This window comes from Phaenicophaeus curvirostris, chromosome 33 (assembly GCF_032191515.1).
Source record: "Phaenicophaeus curvirostris isolate KB17595 chromosome 33, BPBGC_Pcur_1.0, whole genome shotgun sequence".
In the NCBI taxonomy this organism is placed as follows: Eukaryota; Metazoa; Chordata; class Aves; order Cuculiformes; family Cuculidae; genus Phaenicophaeus; species Phaenicophaeus curvirostris.
Window position 1 is genome coordinate 2,236,778 of NC_091424.1, and position 23,243 is coordinate 2,260,020.

The window sequence follows — 23,243 nt, forward strand, 5'->3', positions numbered from 1 at the left end:
GCCCGCGCGCCGGAAGTGGCGGGCGCGGCGCTGTCGGAGCGGCGGCGCCACACAAGATGGCGGACGGGGAGGAGGTGACTCTGGACGGGCGGCCGCTCCACCTGCTCCGCGTCGCCGACCTGAAGGCGGCCCTGGAGCAGCGCGGGCTGGCCAAGAGCGGGCAGAAGAGCGCGCTGGTCAAGCGGCTCCGCGGGGTGAGGGGGAAGCGGGGGAAGCGGCGCCATGGCGGGGGAAGGGGGGGGGGGGAAGGGGGAGGGAGGCGCCATGGCGGGGGGGGGAGGGCGGGAAAAGTCGCGGGTTTGGGGAGGGGGGGAGGGAGAAGTCGGGGGTTTGAAGAGTTTGAGGGGGAGACTTGAGGGGAAAGTGAAGGTTTTGAGGGGTTCGGGGGAGAAATCCCGGTTTTGAGGAGTTTGAGGGGGAGACTTGAGGGAAGAGTCTCAGTTTTGAGGAGTTTGAGGGGGAGTCTTGAGGGAAAAGTTTCAGTTTTGAGGAGTTTGAGGGGGAGACTAGAGGGAAAAGTCTCGGTTTTGAGGAGTTTTGGGGAAGAAATCCCGGTTTTGAGGAGTTTGAGGGGGAGACTTGAGGGAAAAGTCTCAGTTTTGAGGAGTTTGAGGGTGAGACTTGAGGGAAAAGTCTCAGTTTTGAGGAGTTTGAGGGGGAGACTTGAGGGAAAAGTCGCGGTTTTGAGGAGTTTGAGGGGGAGACTTGAGGGAAATGTGCAGGTTTTGAGGAGTTTTGGGGAAAAATCCCGGTTTTGAGGAGTTTGAGGGGGAGACTTGAGGGAAAAGTGCAGGTTTTGAGGGGTTTGTGGGGAGAAATCCCGGTTTTGAGGAGTTTGAGGGGGAGACTTGAGGGAAAAGTCTCAGTTTTGAGGAGTTTGAGGGGGAGACTTGAGGGAAAAGTCGCGGTTTTGAGGAGTTTTGGGGAAGAAATCCCGGTTTTGAGGAGTTTGAGGGGGAGACTTGAGGGAAAAGTCTCAGTTTTGAGGAGTTTGAGGGGGAGACTTGAGGGAAAAGTCGCGGTTTTGAGGAGTTTTGGGGAAGAAATCCCGGTTTTGAGGAGTTTGAGGGGGAGAAATCCCGGTTTTGAGGAGTTTGTGTGAAGAAATCCCGGTTTTGAGGAGTTTGAGGGGGAGAAATCCCGGTTTTGAGGAGTTTGGGGGGGAGACTTGAGGGAAAAGTCCCAGTTTTGAGGAGTTTTGGGGAAAAAATCCCGGTTTTGAGGAGTTTGAGGGGGTGACTTGAGGTAAAAGTCTCCGTTTTGAGCAGTTTTGGGGAAGAAATCCCGGTTTTGAGGAGTTTGAGGGGGAGATTTGAGGGAAAAGTCCCAGTTTTGAGGAGTTTGAGGGGGAGAAATCCCGGTTTTGAGAAGTTTGAGGGGGAGACTTGAGGGAAAAGTCTCGGTTTTGAGGAGTTTGGATTTGATTTGGGTAAAAGTAGTGGGTTTGAGGGGGAGATTTGAGGTAAGAGTCCCAGTTTTGAAGAGTTTCGGGTAAAAAAATGCTGGTTTGGAAGACTTTGAGGGAAAAAATCTCTGTTTGAAAGAGTTTGAGGGGAAAAAAAATCTCTGTTTTGAAAAGTTTGAGGGAAAAATCTCTGTCTTGAAAAGTTTGAGGGGAAAAATCTTGGTTTTAAGGAGTTTGAGGGGGCAGCTTGAGGTAAAAGTCGCGGTTTTGAGGAGTTTGGGGGAAGAAATCCCTGTTTTGAGGAGTTTGAGGGGGAGATTTGAGGGAAAAGTCCCAGTTTTGAGGAGTTTGAGGGGGAGAAATCCCGGTTTTGAGGAGTTTGAGGGGGAGATGTGAGGGAAAAGTCCCGGTTTTGAGGGGTTTGGGGTTGATTTTGGGTAGAAGTCATGGGTTTGAGGAGTTTGCGAGGGAGACTTGAGGTAAAAGTCCTTGTTTTGAAGAGTTTGAGGGGAAAAATCTTGGTTTTGAGGAGTTTGAGGGGGAGACTTGAGGGAAAAGTTCCAACTGGGGGGGGGTTTGAGGGGAAAATTGTGGTTTATGGAGGAGATTTGAGGTAAAAGTTCAGGTTTTGAAGTGTTTGGGGGGAGAAATCCCAGTTTTGAAGAGTTTGAGGGGAAAAATCCTGATTTTGAGGAGTTTGAGGGGGAGACTTGAGGTAAGAGTCCTGGTTTTTAAGAGTTTTGGGGGAATATCCTGATTTTGAGGAGTTTGAGGGAGAAAAATCTCTGTTTTGAAAAGTTTGAGGGAGAAAATCTCTGTTTTGAAAAGTTTGAGGGAGAAAATCTCTGTTTTGAAGTGTTTGAGGGGAAAAAAATCCCGGTTTTGAGGCGTTTGAAGGGGAAACTTGAGGTAAAAGTCCCGGTTTGGGGGGATTTGAAGGGGAAATTGTGATTTCTGGGGGGATTTGGGGTCAAAGTCGTGAGTTTGAGGAGTTTGGGATGTGGTTGAGGTGAAAATGTGTGTTTTTAGAGGGAATTTGGGGTCAAAGTCCTGGTTTTGAGGAGTTTGGGAGGGAGACTTGAGGCAAAAGTCACACTTTTGGGGGTTTTGAGTGGAAAATTGCGATGTTTGGGGTGAAAGTGGTGAGTTTGAGGAATTTGAAGGGGAGATTTGAGGTAAAAGTCATGTTTTTGAAGAGTTTGGGGGGGAAATTCTGGGTTTGAAGAGTTTGAGGGGGAAAATCCCGGGTTTGAGGGGGAAACTTGAGGTAAAATTCCCGGTTTGGGGGGGGTTGTAGGGAAAATTGTGATTTATGAGGCGATTTGGGTTAAAAGTCTCGAGTTTTGAGCGGGATTTAGGGGAAAAATCCTGATTTTGAAGAGTTCGAGGGGCATTTGAGGTAAACGTCGCAGTTTTGAGGAGTTTGGAGGAGTACGAGGGGATTTGAGGTGAAGTTGGTGCCGTAGGGGGAGAATTTGGGTTAAAAATCCCAGTTTTGAGGTAAAAGTCGTGTTTTGGGGCGATTTGGGGAGGGCTGCGAGGGGATCTGAGGTGACAACGGTGCTTTTGGGGCGTTTGTGAGGGGATATGAGGTAAAAGTTGGGTTTTTTTGCGAGTTTGAAGGGAAATTTGGGGTAAAGGGCTTGATTTTGGGGAGCGTGGGGAGGGCTGTGAGGGAAATTGGGGCGAAAAGTGCGTTTGGGAGGAGTCTGTGAGGGGATTTGAGGTGAAAAATCGCAGTTTTGCGAGTTTGTGAGGGGGAATGTGGAAGATTTGAGTTAAAAGCTGCAGCTTCGGGGAGTTTGTGAGGGAAATTGAGGTAAAAATCACATTTTCTGGAGATTACGAGGGAAAATTGGGGTGAAAGTTGCATTTTCGGGGTGTTCAAGGAGGGCCGAGAAGCGCTTTGTGTGGAAAAGCACATTTTGGGGGAGTTTTGAGGGGTTTTGAGGTGAAAAATGACAATTTTGGGAAGTCTGAGGGGGGTTGTGGATTTCGAGGGGGATTTTTTAGGGTTGGGGACGGTCTTAGTGGATTTTGAGGGGGATTTTTGAGTTTGGGGGCGATTTTAGTGGATTTTGAAGGGAGGATCCTGGATTTTGAGAGGGATTTTTGAGTTTGGGGTTGTTTTAGTGGATTTTGAGGGGAGGATCCTGGATTTTGAGAGGGATTTTTGAGTTTGGGGTTGTTTTAGTGGATTTTGAGGGGAGGATCCTGGATTTTGAGGGTAATTTTTGAGTTTGGAGGTGGCTTTAGTGGATTTTGAGGGGGATTTTTGAGTTTGGGGTTGGTTTTACTGGATTTTGAGGAGAGGATCCTGGATTTTGAGAGGGATTTTTGAGTTTGGGGTTGTTTTAGTGGATTTTGCGGGGAGGATCCTGGATTTTGAGGGTAATTTTTGAGTTTGGAGGTGGCTTTAGTGGATTTTGCGGGGAGGATCCTGGATTTTGAGGGTAATTTTTGAGTTTGGAGGTGGCTTTAGTGGATTTTGAGGGGCATTTTTGAGTTTGGAGTTGGTTTTAGTGGATTTTGAGGGGAGGATCCTGGATTTTGAGAGGGATCTTTGAGTTTTGAGGGGGATTTCTGAGTTTGGGGGCGGTTTTAGTGGATATTGAGGGGACGATCCTGGATTTTGAGAGAGGCTTTTGAGTTTGGGGTTGGTTTTAGCCGCTCTTGAGGGGGATTTTTTGACTTTTGAGGGGGAAACCTGGATTTTGAGGGCCATTTTTGCGTTCGGAGGTGGCTTTAGTGGATTTTGAGGAGGGCATCTTGCATCTTGAGGGGCATTTTTGACTTTTGGGGTGGGTTTAGTGGGTTTTGGGGAGGGCATCTTGCACTTTAAGGTGGATTTTTGACTTTTGGGGGTGGTTTCCCTGGATTTCGCGTGGGATTTGCCTTTCCCGGATCTCTAAAATCGCGGGGACCCCCCCGTTCTCCCCCAGGCTCTGATGCTGGAGAACCTCCAGAAGCACTCGACGCCCCACGCCACCTTCCAGCCCAACTCCCAGGTGAGAGAGACCCCCCAAACCCTCCCCTTTCCCCTTCCCCGTCGCTCGGGGACCCCGAAACCTGACGGGCCCCCCCTAGATCGGCGAGGAGATGAGCCAGAACAGCTTCATCAAGCAATACCTGGAGAAGCAGCAGGAGCTGCTGCAGCAGCGCCTCGAGCGGGAGGCGCGCGAGGCGGCCGAGCTGGAAGGTGGGACTCGGGGAGAGGGGGGGGAAAAGAGGGGAGGGGACCCCCCCAAAAAAACCGAGGAGGGGGACCCCGAAACTGTGCGTGCGCCTCGTCTGCAGGCTCGGGGAGGAGCGGCCCCGCCGCCCCGGAGCACGAGGACTCGGAGGAGGAGGGGGCCGCGCGGCAGGAGAGGCGCGGGGGGCGCCTGCGCCAGGTGAGGAGCCATTTTGAGGGGGTTACGAGGGGGATTTGTGGGTTTTGGGGTGATTTCAGTGGGTTATGTGGGTGATTTTTGAGTTTTGGGGTGATTTTAGTGGGTTATACGGGGGATTTTTGAGTTTTGGGGTGATTTTAGTGGGTTATAGGGGTGATTTTTGAGTTTTGGGGTGGGTTATGGGGTGATTTTTGAGTTTTGGGGTGATTTTAGTGGGTTATAGGGGTGATTTTTGAGTTTTGGGGTGATTTTAGTGGGTTATGCGGGTGATTTTTGAGTTTTGGGGTGATTTTAGTGGGTTATAGGGGTGATTTTTGAGTTTTGGGGTGGGTTATGGGGTGATTTTTGAGTTTTGGGGTGATTTTAGTGGGTTATAGGGGTGATTTTTGAGTTTTGGGGTGGTTTTAGTGAGTTTTGAGGAGGTTTTCTGAATTTTGAGTTGGTTTTAGTGAGTTTTGAGGAGGATTTTTGAACTTTGAGTTGGTTTTAGTGAGTTTTGAGGAGACTTTTTGAATTTTAGGATGGTTTTAGTGAGTTTTGAGGAGGCTTTCTGAACTTTGAGTTGGTTTTAGTGAGTTTTGAGGAGACTTTTTGAATTTTGAGGTGGTTTTAGCGGGTTGTACGGCGGCTTTTTGAGTTTTGGGGTGGATTTTCAGAGGGATTTATTAGCGTCGAGGTGGTTTTCCTGGGTTTTGAGGAGGATTTTTGCGTTTTAGGCTGTTTTTTGTGGATCTTGAAGGGAGATCCTAGACTTGGAGGGGGGATTTTTAGTTTAGGGCTGATTTTGTGGATCCTGATCAGGATTTTTAAATTTGAGGGTGGGTTTTAGCGGCTTTTGAGGTGGATCTTTGAGCTTTGGGGTGAGTTTTGTGGATCTTGATGTGAAATTTTGAGTTTTGCAGCGGTTTGAGTAGATCTCGAAGCAGATTTTTGAGTTTTGGGGGTGGAAATCCTGGATTTGAGGGAGATTATTGAGATTTGGGAATCGCTTTGTGGATTTTGGGTTGGTTTTGAGGGGGGATATTTGAGTTTTGGGGTGGTTTTAGTGGATTTTGAGGTGGATTTTTGAGTTTTGGGGTGGTTTTAGTGGATTTTGAGGTGGATTTTTGAGTTTTGGGGTGGTTTTAGTGGGTTTTGAGAGGGATTTTTAAGTTTGGGATGGATTTGGGGGTGATTTTAGTGGATTTACGGCTCCGATCCTCGATTTTGAGGTGAATTTTTGAGCGTTGGGGTTGATTTTCCCAAACTTTTGGGGGATTTTTCCATTTTCACGGAGATCTTTGAATATTCAAGATGCTTTTATGGATTTTTGGGGCGCTCTTCCTCACTTTGAAGAGATTCTCCTCTATTTGGGGGCCGTTCGTGTGGGTTTGGGGTCCTTTTTGCTCGTTTTGAAGCCAATTCTTCAGTTTTTGAGTGACTTTTGTGTATTTTACACTGGGATTTTTGCCTTTTTAGGTGGTTTTCTCGTCTTTTGGGGCGGTTTTCTCGTCTTTTGGGTCCGTCTCCCCACGTTTTTGGGGGTCTCGGGTATCAGCTGTTAACCCTTTCCTCTCCTCCCCGCAGTCCCGAGGTTCCAAGACCCCGGAAGGGGGTGCGGAAGGTGCCCCCCGTGGGCGCCGAGCGGGAGCTGCCCCCCCCCTGAAAGCAGGAGAGGAGGAAGAGGAGGAGGAAGAGGAGGAAGAGGAGGAGGAAGAGGAAGAGGAGGAAGAAGAGGAGGAGGAAGCGAAGGCCCCGGAGGCCGGGGAGCCCCAAATCCAACTCCAGCCCGAGGAGGGCGAGACCCAGGCCCCCCCCAAACCCGACGAGGGGCCCCCCGAGGCTAACGAAGAGGCTCCCCCCGCTAACGAGGAGCCCCCTCCCGCCCCCGACGAGGCTCCCCCCGCTAACGAGGAGCCCCCTCGCCCTAACGAAGCGGGCGAGGCCCCTCCCGAGGAGCCCCCCCCGCCCCTGCTGACCAAGGAGACGCCCCCCCCCTCGCCCGGGGCCCCCCCGCAGGGCCCCCCCCAACCCCCGGCCTCCTCCTCCTCCTTGCCCCCCGCCCCCCCCCGAGCCGCCTCCCCCTCCCCATCCTCCTCCTCCTCCTCCTCCTCGGGGCCTTCCTCCCCCCAGCACACCTCCTCCCCCCGCCACAGCTCCCCCGAGCCCCCCGCCTCCCCCGCCAGCCAGGTGAGGGGGGCACTGGGGGGGACTGGGACTGGATTGGGGGGGACTGGGGGGGACTGGGACTGGATTAGGGGGGACTGGGGGGGACTGGGACTGGATTAGGGGGGACTGGGACTGGATTAGGGGGGACTGGGAGGGACTGGGACTGGATTAGGGGGGACTGGGACTGGATTAGGGGGGACTGGGGGGACTGGGACTGGATTAGGGGGGACTGGGAGGGACTGGGACTGGATTAGGGGTGACTGGGGCTGGATTAGGGGTGACTGGGGGGGACTGGGACTGGATTAGGGGTGACTGGGGCTGGATTAGGGGTGACTGGGGGGGACTGGGACTGGATTAGGGGTGACTGGGGCTGGATTAGGGGTGACTGGGGGGGACTGGGACTGGATTAGGGGGGACTGGGGGGGACTGGGACTGGATTAGGGGTGACTGGGGGGGACTGGGACCCAATTGGGGGTGACTGGGAGGCAACTGGGACAACTGGGAGCCCCCAAACCCTACTGGGAGGGACTGGGATGCCCCTGGGGGTGACTGGGGTCCCCTGTGTCTCTCCCCAGGGCGGCCCCGAGGGTGCGGGGGAGGCAGCCGCCTGCGCCCCCAGCCAGAGCCCCAGGTGAGTGGGGGGGACCTATGGGCCCTATAGGGTCCCTATAGGGGTTCTACGGGGTCTCTATGGGTCCCTATAGGGGTTCTATGGGGTCTCTATGGGTCCTTATAAGGGCTCTATGGGTGCCATTGGGTCCCTGTGGGTTGTTGTGGGTCTTTATGGGGTCTCTATGGGTCTCTATGGTCCCCTATGGGGTCCTATAGTCTCTCTAGGTGCCTATGGGTCCTCTATGGGTCCCCTGTGGGGCTCTATGAGTCCCCTGTGGGTCTCTACGGGTCCCTATAGTCTCTATGGGTGCCCATGGGTCCCCTATGGGTTTCTATGGGTGCTAGTGGGTCTCTATGGGTTCCCTATAGGTCCCTGTGGGTCCCTATGGGCTCTGTGGGTCCTTTATGGGTCCCTATGGGCTCTGTGGGTCCCCTATGGGTCCCTATGGGCTCTATGGGTCCCCTATGGGTCCCCATGGGCTCTGTGGGTCCCCTATATGTCCTTTATGGGTCCCTATGGGCTCTATGGGTCCTTTATGGGTCCTTTATGGGGCTCTATGGGTCCTCTATAGGTCCTTTATGGGTCCCTATGGGCTCTATGGGTCCTTTATGGGTCCTTTATGGGGCTCTATGGGTCCCCTATGGGTCCTTTATGGGTCCTTATGGGCTCTATGGGTCCCCTATAGGTCCTTTATGGGTCCCTATGGGCTCTATGGGTTCCCTACGGGTCCTTTATGGGTCCCTATGGGTCTCTATGGTTCTCTCTAGTCTCTATGGTTCCCTCCAGTCTCTATGGTTCCCCCCGGGTCCCCCTCAGTCCCCCCCAGTCTCTATGGTTCCCCCCGGGTCCCCCTCAGTCCCCCCCAGTCTCTATGATCCCCCAGCCCCCCGCACTGTCCCCGCCCCCCGCGGGTGCTGCCGGGAAGCCAAGATGGCCGCTCCGCCCGCCCGCGCCCGCCCCGCACAATAGAGAGGGGCCCGACCCACGGCGGGTCTGGCTATGGGGCTGGGGGCGGCGGGACCCGTGGGGCTGGGGGGGGACCCGTGGGGCTGGGGGGGGACCCGTGGGGCTGGGAGCGTCCCCGGGGCTGGCATCTATGGGGCTGGGGGGGCTCTGGGGGGCTGCGGCTCTGGGGGGGCTCGGGGGGGCTGGGGGGACGTGTGGGGCTGGGGGCTGAGGGGATCTGTGGGGCTGGGATCTATGGGGCTCGAGAGGATCTATGGGGCTGGGATCTGGGGGGCTGAGGGATTCGATGGGGCTCAGGAGGTTCTATGGGGCTGAGGGGATCTGTGGGGCTCAGGAGCATCTATGGGGCTGGGACCTATGGGGCTCAAGAGGTTCTATGGGGCTGGGATCTATGGGGCTCGAGGTTTTGTGGGGCTGGGATCTATGGGGCTGGAGAGGTTCTATGGGGCTGGAGAGGTTCTATGGGGCTGGAGGGATCTATGGGGCTGGGTTCTGTGGGGCTGGAGAGGTTCTATGGGGCTGGGATCTATGGGGCTGAGATCTATGGGTCTCAGGAGGATCTATGGGGCCGAGGGGATCTATGGGGCTGGGATCCGTGGGGCTCGAGGTTCTATGGGGCTGGGATCTATGGCTCTCAGGCGGATCTATGGGGCCGAGGGGATCTATGGGGCTGGGATCTATGGGTCTCAGGCGGATCTATGGGGCTGGGGACATGCGAGTCGCCGTGGGGCAGGGTCCCCCCCCCTCCCCGCTTCGCCGTGGGGCAGCCCCACTGAGGCCTGTCCCGCAGGCCGGAGCCGCCGCCGCCGCCACCCATGGAGCCGGGCGCCCCCCCCGCCGCCGCGCCCCACAGCGCGCCCCACAGCGGCCCCCCGGAGCGGCCCCCGCAGCCAGAGGTAACGGGGGGGGGCTGTGCCCCATAAGTGTGGGGCAGGGAGTGGGGGGGGGGGGGGGCGTGTGACACCCCGAGGGGGGCAGGGAGCACTTGGGGGGCGCCCCATAGCGCTCCAAGGACCTATAGATCCACTTGTGGGGCGCCCCATAGCACTCCAAGGACCTATAGATTCACTTAGGGGGCGCCCCATAGTGCTATTGAGAGCCATAAAGTTACTTATGGGGTGCCCCATAGCGCTATAAGGACCTATAGAGCACTTGGAGGGTGCCCCATAGCGCTCTAAGCACCTATAGATTCACTTATGGGGCGCCCCATAGCACTATTAGGACCTATACATCCACTTATGGGGCACCCCTTAGCGCTCTAAGGACCTATGGATTCACTTATGGGGCACCCCATAGCGCTACTGAGAGCCATGAAGTCACTTATGGGGTGCCCCATAGCGCTCTAAGCACCTATAGATTCACTTAGGGGGCGCCCCATAGCGCTATTGAGAGCCATGAAGTCACTTATGGGGCACCCCATAGCGCTTTAAGCACCTATAGATTGACTTATGGGGCGCCCCATAGCGCTGAAGGACCTGTAGATTCACTTACGGGGCGCCCCATAGCGCTATAAGAACCTATAGGTTCACTTAGGGGGCGCCCCATAGCACTATAAGAACCTATAGATTCACTTGTGGGGCGCCCCATAGCGCTATTGAGAGCTAGAGAGTCACTTATGGGGTGCCCCATAGCGCTTTAAGCACCTATAGATTCACTTAGGGGGCGCCCCATAGCGCTACTGAGAGCCAGAGAGTCACTTATGGGGCGCCCCATAGCGTTATAAGGACCTATAGATCCACTTATGGGGCGCCCCATAGCGCTATTGAGAGCCATAGAGTCACTTATGGGGCGCCCCATAGCGCTCTAAGGACATACAGATTCACTTATGGGGCGCCCCATAGTGCTCTTAGGTCCTATAGATCCACTTATGGGGCGCCCCATAGCGCTATTGAGAGCCAGAAAGTCACTTATGGGGCGCCCCATAGCGCTAAAGGGACCTATAGATGCACTTATGGGGCGCCCCATAGCGCTCTAAGCACCTATAGATCCACTTGGGGGGCAGCCCCACACTTAGGGGGCAGCCCCACTTCTCCTTCACGGGCTCCACCGGGGCCCTCGGGGGTTTTGGGGGGTTGGGGGGGGCGCCCCCTCCCGCCGCGCCCCACACTTGGGGGGCAGCCCCACAGCTCCCCCCCCCCCCGCGCCCCACACTTGGGGGGCAGCCCCCTCCTCCCCCCCCAGCCCCTGCCCCACACTTGGGGGGCAGCCCCCCGGACCCCCCAAACGTCTCTTTTTTGGGCACCCAGCGCTGGCCTAGAGGAGCCCCGGGACCCACACGCCTCACTCGGGGGGCGCCCCACACCCGAAGGACCTCGGCGAGGCCCCCGCCCCGACTTAGGGGGCAGCCCCACACCTCCTGGACCCCCAGCTCGCTCGGGGGGCAGCTCCCGGACCCCAAACTCGCTCGGGGGGCAGCTCCTGGACCCCAAAGTCACTTGGGGGGCAGCTCGTGGACCCCAAACTCACTTGGGGGGCAGCTCCTGGACCCCCCAACTCACTTGGGGGGCAGCTCATGGACCTCAGTGACCCCCAACCTCACTTGTGGGGCAGCTCATGGACTTCCTGGACCCCAAACTCACTTGTGGGGCAGCTCATGGACTTCCTGGACCCCAAACTCACTTGTGGGGCAGCTCATGGACTTCCTGGACCCCAAACTCACTTGTGGGGCAGCTCATGGACTTCCTGGACCCCCAAACTCACTTGTGGGGCAGCTCATGGACTTCCTGGACCCCAAACTCACTTGTGGGGCAGCTCATGGACCTCAGTGACCCCCGAACTCACTTGTGGGGCAGCCGAAGCCACCTCAGTGACCCCCAAACTCACTTGTGGGGCAGCCGAAGCCACCTCAGGGACCCATAACTTCACTTATGGGGCAGGTTGTGGACCTCAGTAGCCTCTAACCTCACTTGTGGGGCAGCTCGTGGACATTTAGGACCCCCAACCTCACTTGTGGGGCAGCTCCTGGACCTCAGTGACCCCCAACCTGACTTGTGGGGCAGCCGAAGCCACCTCAGGGACCCTCAACCTCACTTATGGGGCAGCTCGTGGACCTTTAGGACCCCCAACCTGACTTGTGGGGCAGCTGAAGCCACCTCAGGGACCCTCACCCTCACTTGTGGGGCAGCTCATGGACCTTTACGACCCCCGGGCCTCACTTAGGGGGCAGCCAGCTCCACCCCACGGACCTCCAGGACCCCCAACTTCACTTGTGGGGCAGCACATGGACCTCAGCAACCCCCAACCTCACTTATGGGGCAGCTCCTGGACCTCAGTGACCCCCAACCTTACTTATGGGGCAGCTTGTGGACCTCCAGGACCCCCAACTTCACTTGTGGGGCAGCCGAAGCCACCTCAGGGACCCATAACTTCACTTGTGGGGCAGCTCGTGGACCTTTAGGACCCCCAACCTCACTTGTGGGGCAGCCAGCTCCACCCCACGGACCTCCAGGACCCCCAACTTCACTTGTGGGGCAGCCGAAGCCACCTCAGGGACCCCCAACCTCACTTGTGGGGCAGCACATGGAACTCAGGGACCCCCAACCTCACTTGTGGGGCAGCTCATGGATGTTTAAGGACCGCGAACCTCACTTATGGGGCAGCTTGTGGACCTCCAGGACCCCCAACTTCACTTGTGGGGCAGCTCATGGATGTTTAAGGACCCCCAACTTCACTTGTGGGGCAGCTTGTGGACCTTTAGGACCCCCAACCTCACTTGTGGGGCAGCTCATGGATGTTTAAGGACCCCCAACTTCACTTGTGGGGCAGCTTGTGGACCTTTAGGACCCCCAACCTCACTTGTGGGGCAGCCGAAGCCACCTCAGTGACCCCCAAACTCACTTGTGGGGCAGCCAGTTCCACCCCACGGACCTCCAGGACCCCCAACTTCACTTGTGGGGCAGCTTGTGGACCTTTAGGACCCCCAACTTCACTTGTGGGGCGGCCGAAGCCACCTCAGGGACCCCCAACCTGACTTGTGGGGCAGCACATGGACCTCAGTGACCCCCAAACTCACTTGTGGGGCAGCCAGCTCCACCCCACGGACCTCCAGGACCCCCAACTTCACTTGTGGGGCAGCCGAAGCCACCTCAGTGACCCCCAACTTCACTTATGGGGCAGCACATGGACCTCAGTGACCCCCAACCTCACTTACGGGGCAGCTCGTGGACCTTTAGGACCCCCAACCTGACTTGTGGGGCAGCTCCTGGATGTTTAGGACCCCCAACTTCACTTGTGGGGCAGCTCATGGACCTTTAGGACCCCCAACCTGACTTGTGGGGCAGCCGAAGCCACCTCAGTGACCCCCAAACTCACTTGTGGGGCAGCCAGCTCCACCCCACGGACCTCCAGGACCCCCAACTTCGCTTGTGGGGCAGCTCGTGGACCTTTAGGACCCCCAACCTCACTTATGGGGCAGCACATGGACCTCAGCGACCCCCAACCTCACTCATGGGGCAGCTCAGGGACCTCAGTGACCCCCAACCTCACTTATGGGGCAGCACATGGACCTCCAGGACCCCCAACTTCGCTTGTGGGGCAGCCGAAGCCACCTCAGGGACCCATAACTTCACTTGTGGGGCAGCTCATGGACCTTTACGACCCCCAACCTGACTTATGGGGCAGCTCATGGACCTCAGTGACCCCCAACTTCACTTATGGGGCAGCTTGTGGACCTCAATGACTCCCAAACTCACTTATGGGGCACCTGACGTGCCTCAGCGACTCCCAACCTCACTTGTGGGGCAGCACATGGACCTCAGTGACCTCTAACCTCACTTATGGGGCAGCTCATGGACCTTTAGGACCCCCAACTTCACTTGTGGGGCAGCTCGTGGACCTTTAGGACCCCCAGCCTGACTTGTGGGGCAGCTCCTGGATGTTTAGGACCCCCAACTTCACTTGTGGGGCAGCCGAAGCCACCTCAGTGACCCCCAGGCTCACTTATGGGGCAGCTCATGGACCTCAGTGACCCCCAACCTCACTTATGGGGCAGCACATGGACCTCAGCGACCCCCAAACTCACTTGTGGGGCAGCTCATGTACCTCAGTGACCCCCAACCTCACTTATGGGGCAGCACATGGACCTTTATGACCCCCAACCTCACTTGTGGGGCAGCCGAAGCCACCTCAGGGACCCATAACTTCACTTGTGGGGCAGCTCCTGGACCTTTAGGACCCCCAACCTCACTTATGGGGCAGCTCGTGGACCTTTAGGACCCCCAACTTCACTTGTGGGGCGGCTCATGGACCTTTAGGACCCCCCCAACCGTCCTCCGCTTGGGGGGCAGCTCCCGGACCCCCCAAAGGCCACTCGGGGGGCACCCCACGGATCGCCAGGAGGTCACCCGCGGCGGCAGGGGGGCAGGGAGCGGGGGGGGCCCCGCTTAGGGGGCAGCCCCATGGATTTTGGGGGGGCTCGAGGGGCTGGGGGGGGGTGGGGGGGGTGAAAAGTGGGGGGGAGGGGGGGGCGAGAACCTCGCTAGGGAGGGGAGGGGGGAGGTGGGAGGGGGAGGGAGGGGCGGGGCTTGAGCGGAGGGGGCGGAGCCTGAGGTGGCGCCCTCTGATGACGTCATGGGGCGTGTCTTCCTTTGGCCCCGCCCCCTCTCTTCCCCTCCCCCCCCAGGGCCCAGCCCAGCCCAAGGCCTTCAAGAGGAAGATCGCGCTCAGCTGTGAGTGGGCGGGGCCTAAAGGGGAGGGGGCGGGGCCTAAAGGGGAGGGGGCGTGGCTTGAGAAAGGGGCGGAGCCTATTTAAGCCCCGCCCCCTTCAATTATTTCTCTCTTTCCCCCCCCTCAGCGGCCGCCAAGGGGAGCCTGGAGCCCGAGGCCGGGGGCGCGTCGGGGGGGCGGAAGCGGCGCTGGGGGGCGAGCACGGCCTGCGCCCCGAAACGGCCCTCGATCAGCATCACCACCGACTCGCTCAAGGTGAGGGGGACCCCGGAACCTGCCGCCGGCCCTCAAAACCTGCCCTTAGCGCCCCAAAATCTGCCCTTAGCGCCCCAAAATCTGCCTTTAGCGCCCAAAAATCTGCTCTTTGTGCCCCAAAATCTGCTCTCTGTGCCCCAAAATCTCCTCTCTGTGCCCCAAACCTTCCCTTTATGCCTCAAAATCTGCTCTCTGTGCCCCAAAATCTGCTCTTTGTGCCCCAAACCTTCCCTTTGTGCCTCAAAATCTCCTCTTTGTGCCCCAAAATCAGCTCTTTGTGCCCCAAAATCTCCTCCTTGTGCCCCAAACCTTCCCTTTATACCTCAAAATCTCCTCTTTGTGCCCCAAATCTCCTCTTTGTGCCCCAAAATCTCCTGTTTGTGCCCCAAAATTTCCTGTTTGTGCCCCAAACCTTCCCTTTATGCCTCAAAATCTGCTCTTTGTGCCCCAAAATCTGCTCTTTGTGCCCTAAACCTTCCCTTTATGCCTCAAAATCTTCTCACTGTGCCCCAAAATCTTCTCTTTGTGCCCCAAACCTTCCTTTTGTGCCTCAAAATCTGCTCCTTGTGCCCTAAAATCTCCTCTTTGTGCTCCAAACCTTCCTTTTGTGCCTCAAAATCTGCTCTCTGTGCCCCAAAATCTCCTCTCTGTGCCCCAAACCTTCCCTTTGTGCCTCAAAATCTTCTCTCTGTGCCCCAAAATCTTCTCTTTGTGCCCCAAAATCAGCTCTTTGTGCCCCAAAATCTCCTCCTTGTGCCCCAAACCTTCCCTTTGTGCCTCAAAATCTGCTCTTTGTGCCCCAAAATCTGTTCTTTGTACCCCAAAATCTCCTCTTTGTACCCCAAAATTTCCTGTTTGTGCCCCAAACCTTCCCTTTATGCCTCAAAATCTCCTCTTTGCGCCCCAAACCTTCCCTTTATGCCTCAAAATCTGCTCTCTGTGCCCCAAAATCTCCTCTTTGTGCCCCAAACCTTCCCTTTATGCCTCAAAATCCACTCTTTGTGCCCCAAAATCTTCTCTTTGTGCCCCAAACCTTCCCTTTATGCCTTAAAATCTCCTCTTTGTGCTCCAAACCATCCTTTTATGCCTCAAAATCTGCTCTTTGTGCCCAAAATCTCATCTTTGTGCCTCAAAATCTCCTCATTTTGCCCCAAAACCTCCTCTTTGTGCCCCAAACCTTCCCATTATGCCCCAAAATCTCCTCTTTGTGCCCCAAAATCTCCTCTTTGTGCCCCAAATCTCCTCTTTGTGCCCCAAACCTTCCCTTTATGCCTCAAAACCCGCTCTTTGTGCCCCAAAACCCCCTTAAAGCCCTTCCAGCCCCCCCTAAATCTACACAGTCCCCCCCAGGACCCCCCCAAAACCCCCTCAGAGGCCTTCTAGGTGCCCTTAAACCATCCCAGTCACCTCCCGTCCCCCCCAAACCCCTCTGAATCCCCTCTGGGCCCGCAGAGCCTGATCCCCGAGATGAAGGCGGAGGCGGTGGTCGAGCTGCACCCCGAGGAAGGCCCCATGGAGGAGGAGGAGGGGGCGGGGGCGGCCGCCGCGGGGGGCGAGAGGGCTTCGGGGCCCCCCCTGCCCCGGCTGCCCTCCCCCCATCACCCGCCCCTCAAGATCTGCCGCACCGTCACCCAGGTATCGCCCCTCGTTAGCGGGGGGACTCGTTAGGGATGGAGCCCCCTCCCATTGAGCCCTATGGGGACCCTGTGGCCACGCCCCCTCCCATTCATCCCTATGGGGACCCCTTGGCCACGCCCCCTCCCATTAAAGTCAATGGAGCCCTGTGGCCACGCCCCCTCCCATTAAAGTCAATGGAGCCCTGTGGCCACGCCCCCTCCCATTAAAGTCAATGGAGCCCTGTGGCCACGCCCCCTCCCATTAAAGTCAATGGAGCCCTGTGGCCACGCCCCCTCCCATTAAAGTCAATGGAGCCCTGTGGCCACGCCCCCTCCCATTAAAGTCAATGGAGCCCTGTGGCCACGCCCCCTCCCATTAAAGTCAATGGAGCCCTGTGGCCACGCCCCCTCCCATTAAAGTCAATGGAGCCTTTGGCCACGCCCCCTCCCATTAAAGGCAATGGAGCCCTTTGGCCACGCCCCCTCCCATTAAAGTCAATGGAGCCCTGTGGCCACGCCCCCTCCCATTAAAGTCAATGGAGCCCTGTGGCCACGCCCCCTCTCATTAAAGTCAATGGAGCCCTGTGGCCACGCCCCCTCCCATTAAAGTCAATGGAGCCCTGTGGCCACGCCCCCTCCCATTAAAGTCAATGGAGCCTATGGCCACGCCCCCTCCCATTGATCCCAATCGAGCCCTGTGGCCACGCCCCCTCCCATTGATCCCAATGGGGACCCTCAGGCCACGCCCCCTCAGGCCACGCCCCCTCTGACCCCGCCCCCTCCCTCAGGTGGTGCCATCGGAGCCTCAGGCCAACGGGCAGGAGGAGGAAGGGGGGGAGGGGCCCGAGGAGGCGGAGGGGAGGGGGGAGGGGGCAGCGGAGGAGGAGAGGCCGCAGCCCCTCTCCCCCCCGGCCGGCCCCGCCCCCGCCCCACAGGCCCCGCCCCACGGCGAGCAGGAGGGGAAGAAAGGTGAGGGGGGGGCACTGGGAGGGGGACTGGGGTCACTGGGAGGGACTGGGTGTGGGAATGGGGGCACTGGGATGGACTGGGAGGGGGATTGGGGTCACTGGGATAAAGTGGGGGGGTATAGAGGGCCTACTGGTTTATACTGGGAGGCACTGGGACGGCTCGGGAGGTGCTAGGAGCGCACGTAGAGAGACTGGGAGGATATAGGGGTGGCTCTGGGGGCACTGGGTTATACTGGGAGGGCCCGCGAGAGTCCTGGGGGGGGGGCGCCGGTCTATACTGGTGCCTACTGGTTTATACTGGTGCCCGTGTTCTCCCCGCAGACCCCCCCCGGCGGGGGCTGGGAGCCTTCTCGCTGCCCGTGGACGACCCCGTGCGGGCGGCCCCCCGGCCCTCCCCGCCCCGCGCCCGGCCCTCCCCCATCGTGCACCTCTGCAACCTGGTGAGGACACGCCCCCTTTCTACTAGCCACGCCCCCTTTCCTACTAGCCACACCCCTTTTGTACAAGCCACACCCCCACTTGACCTTAAAAGGGGTTAGAGACACATAAGCCACGCCCCCTCTGGGCCTCTATAGGGATTAGGGACCCCTTGGCCACGCCCCTTCTCCCTTAGGCCACGCCCCCTCCATTGACTCCAATGGGACTGGGGAGCCCATAGGACACGCCCCCCTCAGCCCTTGGCCACGCCCCCTCCATTGACTAGAATAGGGATTATGGGAGCCGATAGGCCACGCCCCCTCTCATTAAAGTCAATGGAGCCCTTTGGCCACGCCCCCTCATTAAAATCAATGGAGCCCTTTGGCCACGCCCCCTCCCATTAAAGTCAATGGGGACCCTGTGGCCACGCCCCCTCCCATTGATCCCAATGGAGCCCTGTGGCCACGCCCCCTCTAATTAAAGTCAATGGGGACCCTGTGGCGACGCCCCCTCCCATTGATCCCAATGAGGATCCTGTGGCCACGCCCCCTCATTAAAGTCAATGGGGACCCTGTGGCCACGCCCCCTCATTAAATTCAATGGAGCCCTATGGCCACGCCCCCTCATTAAAGTCAATGGAGCCCTGTGGCCACGCCCCCTCCCATTAAAGTCAATGGAGCCCATAGGCCACGCCCCCTCCATTGACTTCAATGGGCCTGGGGTCCCATAGGCCACGCCCCCAGCCCCTAGGCCACGCCCCCTCCATTGACTTCAATGGGCCTGGGGTCCCATAGGCCACGCCCCCTCCATTGACCCCCAATGGGGCTAACGGGGACCCCTTGCCCGTGCCCCCCAGGTGCGTCCGTTCACGCTGGGGCAGCTGAAGGAGCTGCTGGGCCGCACGGGGCGGCTGCGCGAGGAGGGCTTCTGGATCGACAAGATCAAATCCCACTGCTACGTCACGGTAACGGGGGGGGCTCCATGGGGCAGGGAGGGGCTCCGTGGGGCGCCGTGGGGCAGCCCTGACCCTCTGATCCGCCCCCCCCCCCCAAAAGTACGCGACGGTGGAGGAGGCCGTGGCCACCCGCAACGCTCTGCACGGCGTCAAGTGGCCGCAGTCCAACCCCAAGGTGCTGGCGGCCGACTTCGCCCAGCAGGAGGAGGTGACGCTGCGGGGCTGGGATGGGGGGTGCTTGTGGGGCAGTTATGGGGCTGGGGGGGGGGTTATGGGGCTGAGGGGGCAGTTATGGGGCTGGGGGGGGTGGTTATGGGGTGGTTGTGGGGCTGGGGGGGCAGTTATGGGGCTGGGGGGGCGGTTATGGGGCGGTTGTGGGGCTGGGGGGGCGGTTATGGGGCTGGGGGGGGCGGTTATGGGGTACGTGGAGGCCTTGGGAGGCACTTGTGGGTCCCTGTGGGTCTCTGTGGGTCCCTATGGGTCAGTTACAGGTCTCTATGGGTTCTATGGGTTAGTTATGGGTCTCTGTGGGGTCTTTATGGGCTTTATGGGTTCTATGGGGTCTCTATAGGCTCTATGGGCTCTATGGGGTCTCTATGGGGTCTCTAGGGGTCTCTATGGGTCTCTATTGGTTTCTGTGGGTCTCTATGGGTTAGTTATGGGTCTCTACGGGGCCTCTATGGGCTCTATGGGTCTCTATGGGGTCTCTATGGGGTCTATGGAGTCTCTGTGGGGTCATTATGGGGTCTCTATGGGTCCCTATGGGGTCTCTATGGGTTTTGTGGGTCTCTATGGGGTCTCTATGGTCTCTATGGGGTGTCTATGGGGTCTTTGGTCTCTATGGGATCTCTACAGGGTCTATGGGGTCTCTATGGGGTCTCTATGGGTCTCTATGGGGTCTCTATGGGGTCTCTGTGGGGTCTATGAGTCTCTATGGGTCTCTATAGGGTCTATGGGGTCTCTATGGGCTCTGTGGGGTCTCTATGGGCTCTGTGGGGTCTCTATGGGGTCTCTATGGTCTCTATGGGGTCTCTATGGGGTCTCTATAGGGTCTATGGGGTCTCTGTGGGCTCTATGGGGTCTCTATGGGTCCCTATGGGGTCTCTATAGGGTCTATGGGGTCTCTATGGGGTCTCTATAGGTCTCTATGGGCTCTATGGGGTCTCTGTGGGTCTCTATGGAGTCTCTATGGGTCTCTATGGGGTCTCTATGAGTCTCTATGGGTCCCTATGGGCTCTATGGGGTCTCTATGGGTCCCTATGAGGCTCTATAGGGTCTATGGGGTCTCTATGGGCTCTATGGGGTCTCTATGGGTCTCTATGAGGCTCTATAGGGTCTATGGGGTCCCTATGGGCTCTGTGGGGTCTCTATGTGTCCCCGTGTGTGCCATGATCCTGACGTTCTCCGCGCCCGCAGCTGGATTTCCACCGGGGCCAGGGCTCCCCGTGCTGCCCGTCGGGCTGCGCCGCCGCCTCTTCCTCCTCGTCCTCCTCGTCGTCGGGGCCGCGCTGCGGGGCGCCCGGGGGCCCTCGCTGTGGGGCGGCCGCCGCCGCCGCCGTGGCCGTGGGGCAGCAGCGGGCCCAGCGGGAGCGCGAGCAGGAGCGGCGCGAGAGGACGCGGGGGGAGCGCGAGTGGGACCGCGACAAGGGGGGGGCCTGCCCCGCCGCGCCCCCCCCCCAGCCCCACGGCGCCTCCGGCTCCGCCAACAGGGCTCGGCCACGGCCCCCCGAGCGCCGGCGCGGCAGCAGGGAGCCCCGGCCGGACAGGAAGGGTGAGACGGCGGGGAACGAGGGGTTAACGGGGGGAGGGAGGGGTTAAATGGGGAGAGGGAGGGGTAATGGGAGTGGACTGGGGGCTACTGGGAGCACTGGTGCCGTGTCCCCGCAGAGAAGCCGCCCGAGGAGCCTCCGGCCAAGCTGCTGGACGACCTGTTCCGCAAAACCAAGGCGGCTCCCAGCATCTACTGGCTGCCCCTCACCGACAGCCAGGTGAGGCCCTCGTTAGCCCCCCCGCTAATTAGCCTGGGGTGAATCACGCCGGGATGGGGCTTAATTGACGGAGCCTGAAGAGATTTGCTAATATGTGGTTTCTCTTTTCCTTATTTTCCTCTATTTCCCGCCTTTTCCCCCTCATTTCCCCCCTTTTCCCCCTCATTTCCCCCTCATTTTCCCCTCATTTCCCCCTTTTTTCCTCATTTTCACCCCCATTTCTCATTTTCCTCCTTTTTTACTCATTTCCCCCCTTTTCGCCCCCATTTCCTTTCATATTTCCTCCTTTATCTCCATTTTAACCCCATTTTTCTCATTTTCCTCCCTTTTTCCTATTTCCTCTCACTTCTCTTTATTCCCAATTTTTTTCCTCTTCTTTCTCTTCATTTCCTTTCATTTTCCCTTCATTTCCCCCCATTTTCCCCCAATTCCTTCCTTTATTTTCAATCTCACACTCTTTTCCCCCCATTTTGACTCCTTTTTCCTTCCATTTTGATCCTTTTTCCTCCATTTTTGACTCCTCTCCATTTTGATCTTTTTCTTCCAATTTAACTCCTTTCTCCTCCATTTTGACCCCTTTTCCCTTCATTTTAACCTCTTTTTCCTCCATTTTCCCCCTTTCTCCTCCATTTTGACCCCTTTTTCCTTCATTTTAATCTCTTTTTCCTCCATTTTAACCTCTTTTTCCTCCATTTTGACCCCTTTCCCCACCATTTTTCCTTTTTCCCTCCATTTTGACCCCTTTTCCCTCCATTTTGACCCCTTTTCCCTCCATTTTGACCCCTTTTCCCTCCATTTTGACCCCTTTTTCCTCTATTTTAATCTCTTTTTCCTCCATTTTGAGCCCTTTTCGTGCCATTTTGACCCCTTTTCGTGCCATTTTGACCCCTTTTCGTGCCATTTTGACCCCTTTCGTCTCCATTTTAACCCCTTTTCCCTCCATTTTAACTCATTTTCCCCCATTTTGACCCCTTTTCCCGCTATTTTCCCCCTTCTTTCCATTTTGATCCCTTTTCCCTCCATTTTGATCCCTTTTCCCTCCGTTTTAACCTATTTTTCCTCTATTTTAACCCTTTTTCCTGCCATTTTAACCCCTTTTCCCACCATTTGAACTCCTTTTCCACCATTTTAACTTCTTTTTCCCTCCATTTTGACCCCTTTTCCCTCCATTTTGACCCCTTTTCCCTCCATTTCGACCCCTTTTTTCCCCGTTTTTCCCCTTTTTTCCCGGTCCCAGTTTGTTCAGAAGCAGGCGGAGCGCGCGGCGCGGGCCCGGGAGCGCGAGCGCCGCCGCAAGGAGCAGGAGGAGGAGGAGCAGCGGGCCCGCGCCGCCCCTTCCTCCCGCGACAAGCGCTCCGGGGCCTCCTCCTCCTCGTCCTCCTCGCGCGCCCCGCCGCCCTCCGCTCCCTCCGCTCTCCCTCCTCCTCCTCCGCCTCCTCCTCCTCCTCCCCCCCCGGCTCCGTCGTCGTCGTCCTCGGAGCCGCGCGGGCACCGCCGAGGCGAGAAGCGGCGCAGCGACAGCCCCCCGGGGCGCGACCGCGGCGCGAGGCGCTGAGCGGCAATAAAACCCTCACGCGGACACGGCTTGAATGACGGGGAGGGGCCTCGATTCACCTTTTCCAGGGATCCCACCCCAACTCCCGCCTCCCCGTGTCACCCGGCGCCATTTTTACCTCCTCCTCCTCCTCCTCCACCTCGTTTTCCCGCCTCAAATCCCACGTGACTCAGGCCACGCCCCCATCTCCATATATGGAGCGGCGGGTGGGGGAAGTACTCTGCCCGATCACGTGACCCTGGGCGTCACGTGACCCTCTCCCGCGCCGCCCTCCTTCCCCCCCCCCGGGGTTTTGAGGCGTCAGGGGCTGCCTTTGAGGTCACGTGGTGCCGGGGAGGGCACGCGGGGGGGGAGGGGGAGCCGCGTCACGTGATCCCAGCCCGCCAATGGGAGAAGGAGGACAGTCACGTGGTCCCAGCCCACCAATGGGAGGGGAGGAGGGTCACGTGGTCTCAGTCCGCCAATGGCGGCGCGGGGGGGGCGGGAAGGAATCACGTGGTCTCATCGCGCCAATGGAAAAGCGCGTGGAGGGGAGGAATCACGTGGTCTCCGCGGGAGGGGGGGGAGGAATCACGTGGTCTCAGCCCGCCAATGGAAAAGCGCGCGGTGGGGGGGATCACGTGGTCTCATCCGCCAATGGAAAAGCGCGCGCGGGAGGGGTGTCACGTGGTCTCATCCCGCCAATGGAAACGCGCGCGTGGAGGGGTAGGTGGGGGGGTGAGGAATCACGTGGTCTACGCCCGCCAATGAAAAGCGCGCGCGCACATGGGGGGAGAGTCACGTGGTCTCCGCCCGCCAATAACGGCGAGGGCGGCGGGGAGGAATCACGTGATCTCATCCCGCCAATGGGAAAGCGCTCGGGGGGTGGGGGGGGAAATCACGTGGTCTCCGCCCGCCAATGGCGGCGAGCGCGGGGGGGGGGAGTCACGTGGTCTCAGCCCGCCAATGGGAAAGCGCGCGCGCGCACACGAGCGGGCGGGGGGGTGGGGGTGAGAGAGTCACGTGGTCCCAGCCCGCCAATAGCAAAGCGCGCGCGGGGGGGCGGGGGGGGGAGAGGAAAATGTCAGGTCACGTGATGCCAGCCCGCCAATGGGAAAACGCGCCTGGGCCTCGCGCGCGCGCGCGCCTCTCTTCGTCACGTGACCCTCCTCGCCGCCGCCGGTTGAAAAGCGGGGGGGGGGTGGGTGGGAAGGGGGCGGCCGCGCGCTGCGTCGCGCGTCACGTGACGCCCCCTTCCGCGCGTCCCATTGGATACGCGCCCCCTTCGGCCCCGCCCACTTCCGGTCCATATAAAAGAGCGG

At 58.3% G+C, this 23,243-nt stretch overlaps 1 protein-coding gene and 1 long non-coding RNA gene across 18 annotated transcripts; one reads left to right on the forward strand and one right to left on the reverse strand.

The window, feature by feature from the left end:
* The first annotated feature begins 6 nt into the window (after positions 1 to 6).
* ACIN1 (apoptotic chromatin condensation inducer 1) lies at positions 7 to 21,981 on the forward strand. Its single transcript, XM_069879189.1, has 17 exons — positions 7 to 194; positions 4,348 to 4,413; positions 4,493 to 4,604; positions 4,703 to 4,797; positions 6,364 to 6,966; positions 7,521 to 7,576; positions 9,315 to 9,420; positions 14,145 to 14,190; positions 14,316 to 14,443; positions 15,896 to 16,078; positions 16,848 to 17,028; positions 17,349 to 17,467; positions 18,301 to 18,408; positions 18,500 to 18,607; positions 19,816 to 20,170; positions 20,287 to 20,387; positions 21,625 to 21,981. The coding sequence occupies exons 1-17, from the start codon at positions 57 to 59 to the stop codon at positions 21,940 to 21,942; spliced, it is 2,823 nt and encodes a 940-aa protein (XP_069735290.1). The 5' UTR covers positions 7 to 56; the 3' UTR covers positions 21,943 to 21,981.
* LOC138732575 (uncharacterized) lies at positions 10,966 to 13,858 on the reverse strand. 17 transcript variants are annotated; one of them, XR_011339290.1, is made up of 13 exons: positions 13,698 to 13,858; positions 13,451 to 13,523; positions 13,245 to 13,358; positions 13,122 to 13,194; positions 12,875 to 12,988; positions 12,748 to 12,772; positions 12,659 to 12,706; positions 12,392 to 12,432; positions 11,875 to 11,966; positions 11,760 to 11,791; positions 11,617 to 11,657; positions 11,534 to 11,574; positions 10,966 to 11,074 (listed from the first exon to the last, which is right to left on the reverse strand). It is a non-coding gene; the product is annotated as an uncharacterized lncRNA (long non-coding RNA). The 17 variants fall into 17 exon arrangements; XR_011339302.1 differs by lacking the exons at positions 11,617 to 11,657; positions 12,748 to 12,772 and having other exon boundaries at positions 11,534 to 11,606; positions 11,751 to 11,791; positions 12,659 to 12,722; positions 12,907 to 12,988; XR_011339289.1 differs by lacking the exons at positions 11,617 to 11,657; positions 12,392 to 12,432; positions 12,659 to 12,706 and adding an exon at positions 12,009 to 12,065 and having other exon boundaries at positions 11,534 to 11,606; positions 11,751 to 11,791.
* Positions 21,982 to 23,243: the final 1,262 nt, after the last annotated feature.

What these genes read in the sequence shown, in the direction of transcription:
- ACIN1 (XM_069879189.1), top strand. Translation starts at nt 57, where the DNA reads ATGGCGGACGGGGAGGAGGTGACTCTGGACGGGCGGCCGCTCCACCTG. An exon ending in GCCCCCAGCCAGAGCCCCAG is followed by an intron (nt 7,577 to 9,314) that starts GTGAGTGGGGGG and finishes CCTGTCCCGCAG; the next exon opens with GCCGGAGCCGCCGCCGCCGC. An exon ending in TGCCCCTCACCGACAGCCAG is followed by an intron (nt 20,388 to 21,624) that starts GTGAGGCCCTCG and finishes TCCCGGTCCCAG; the next exon opens with TTTGTTCAGAAGCAGGCGGA.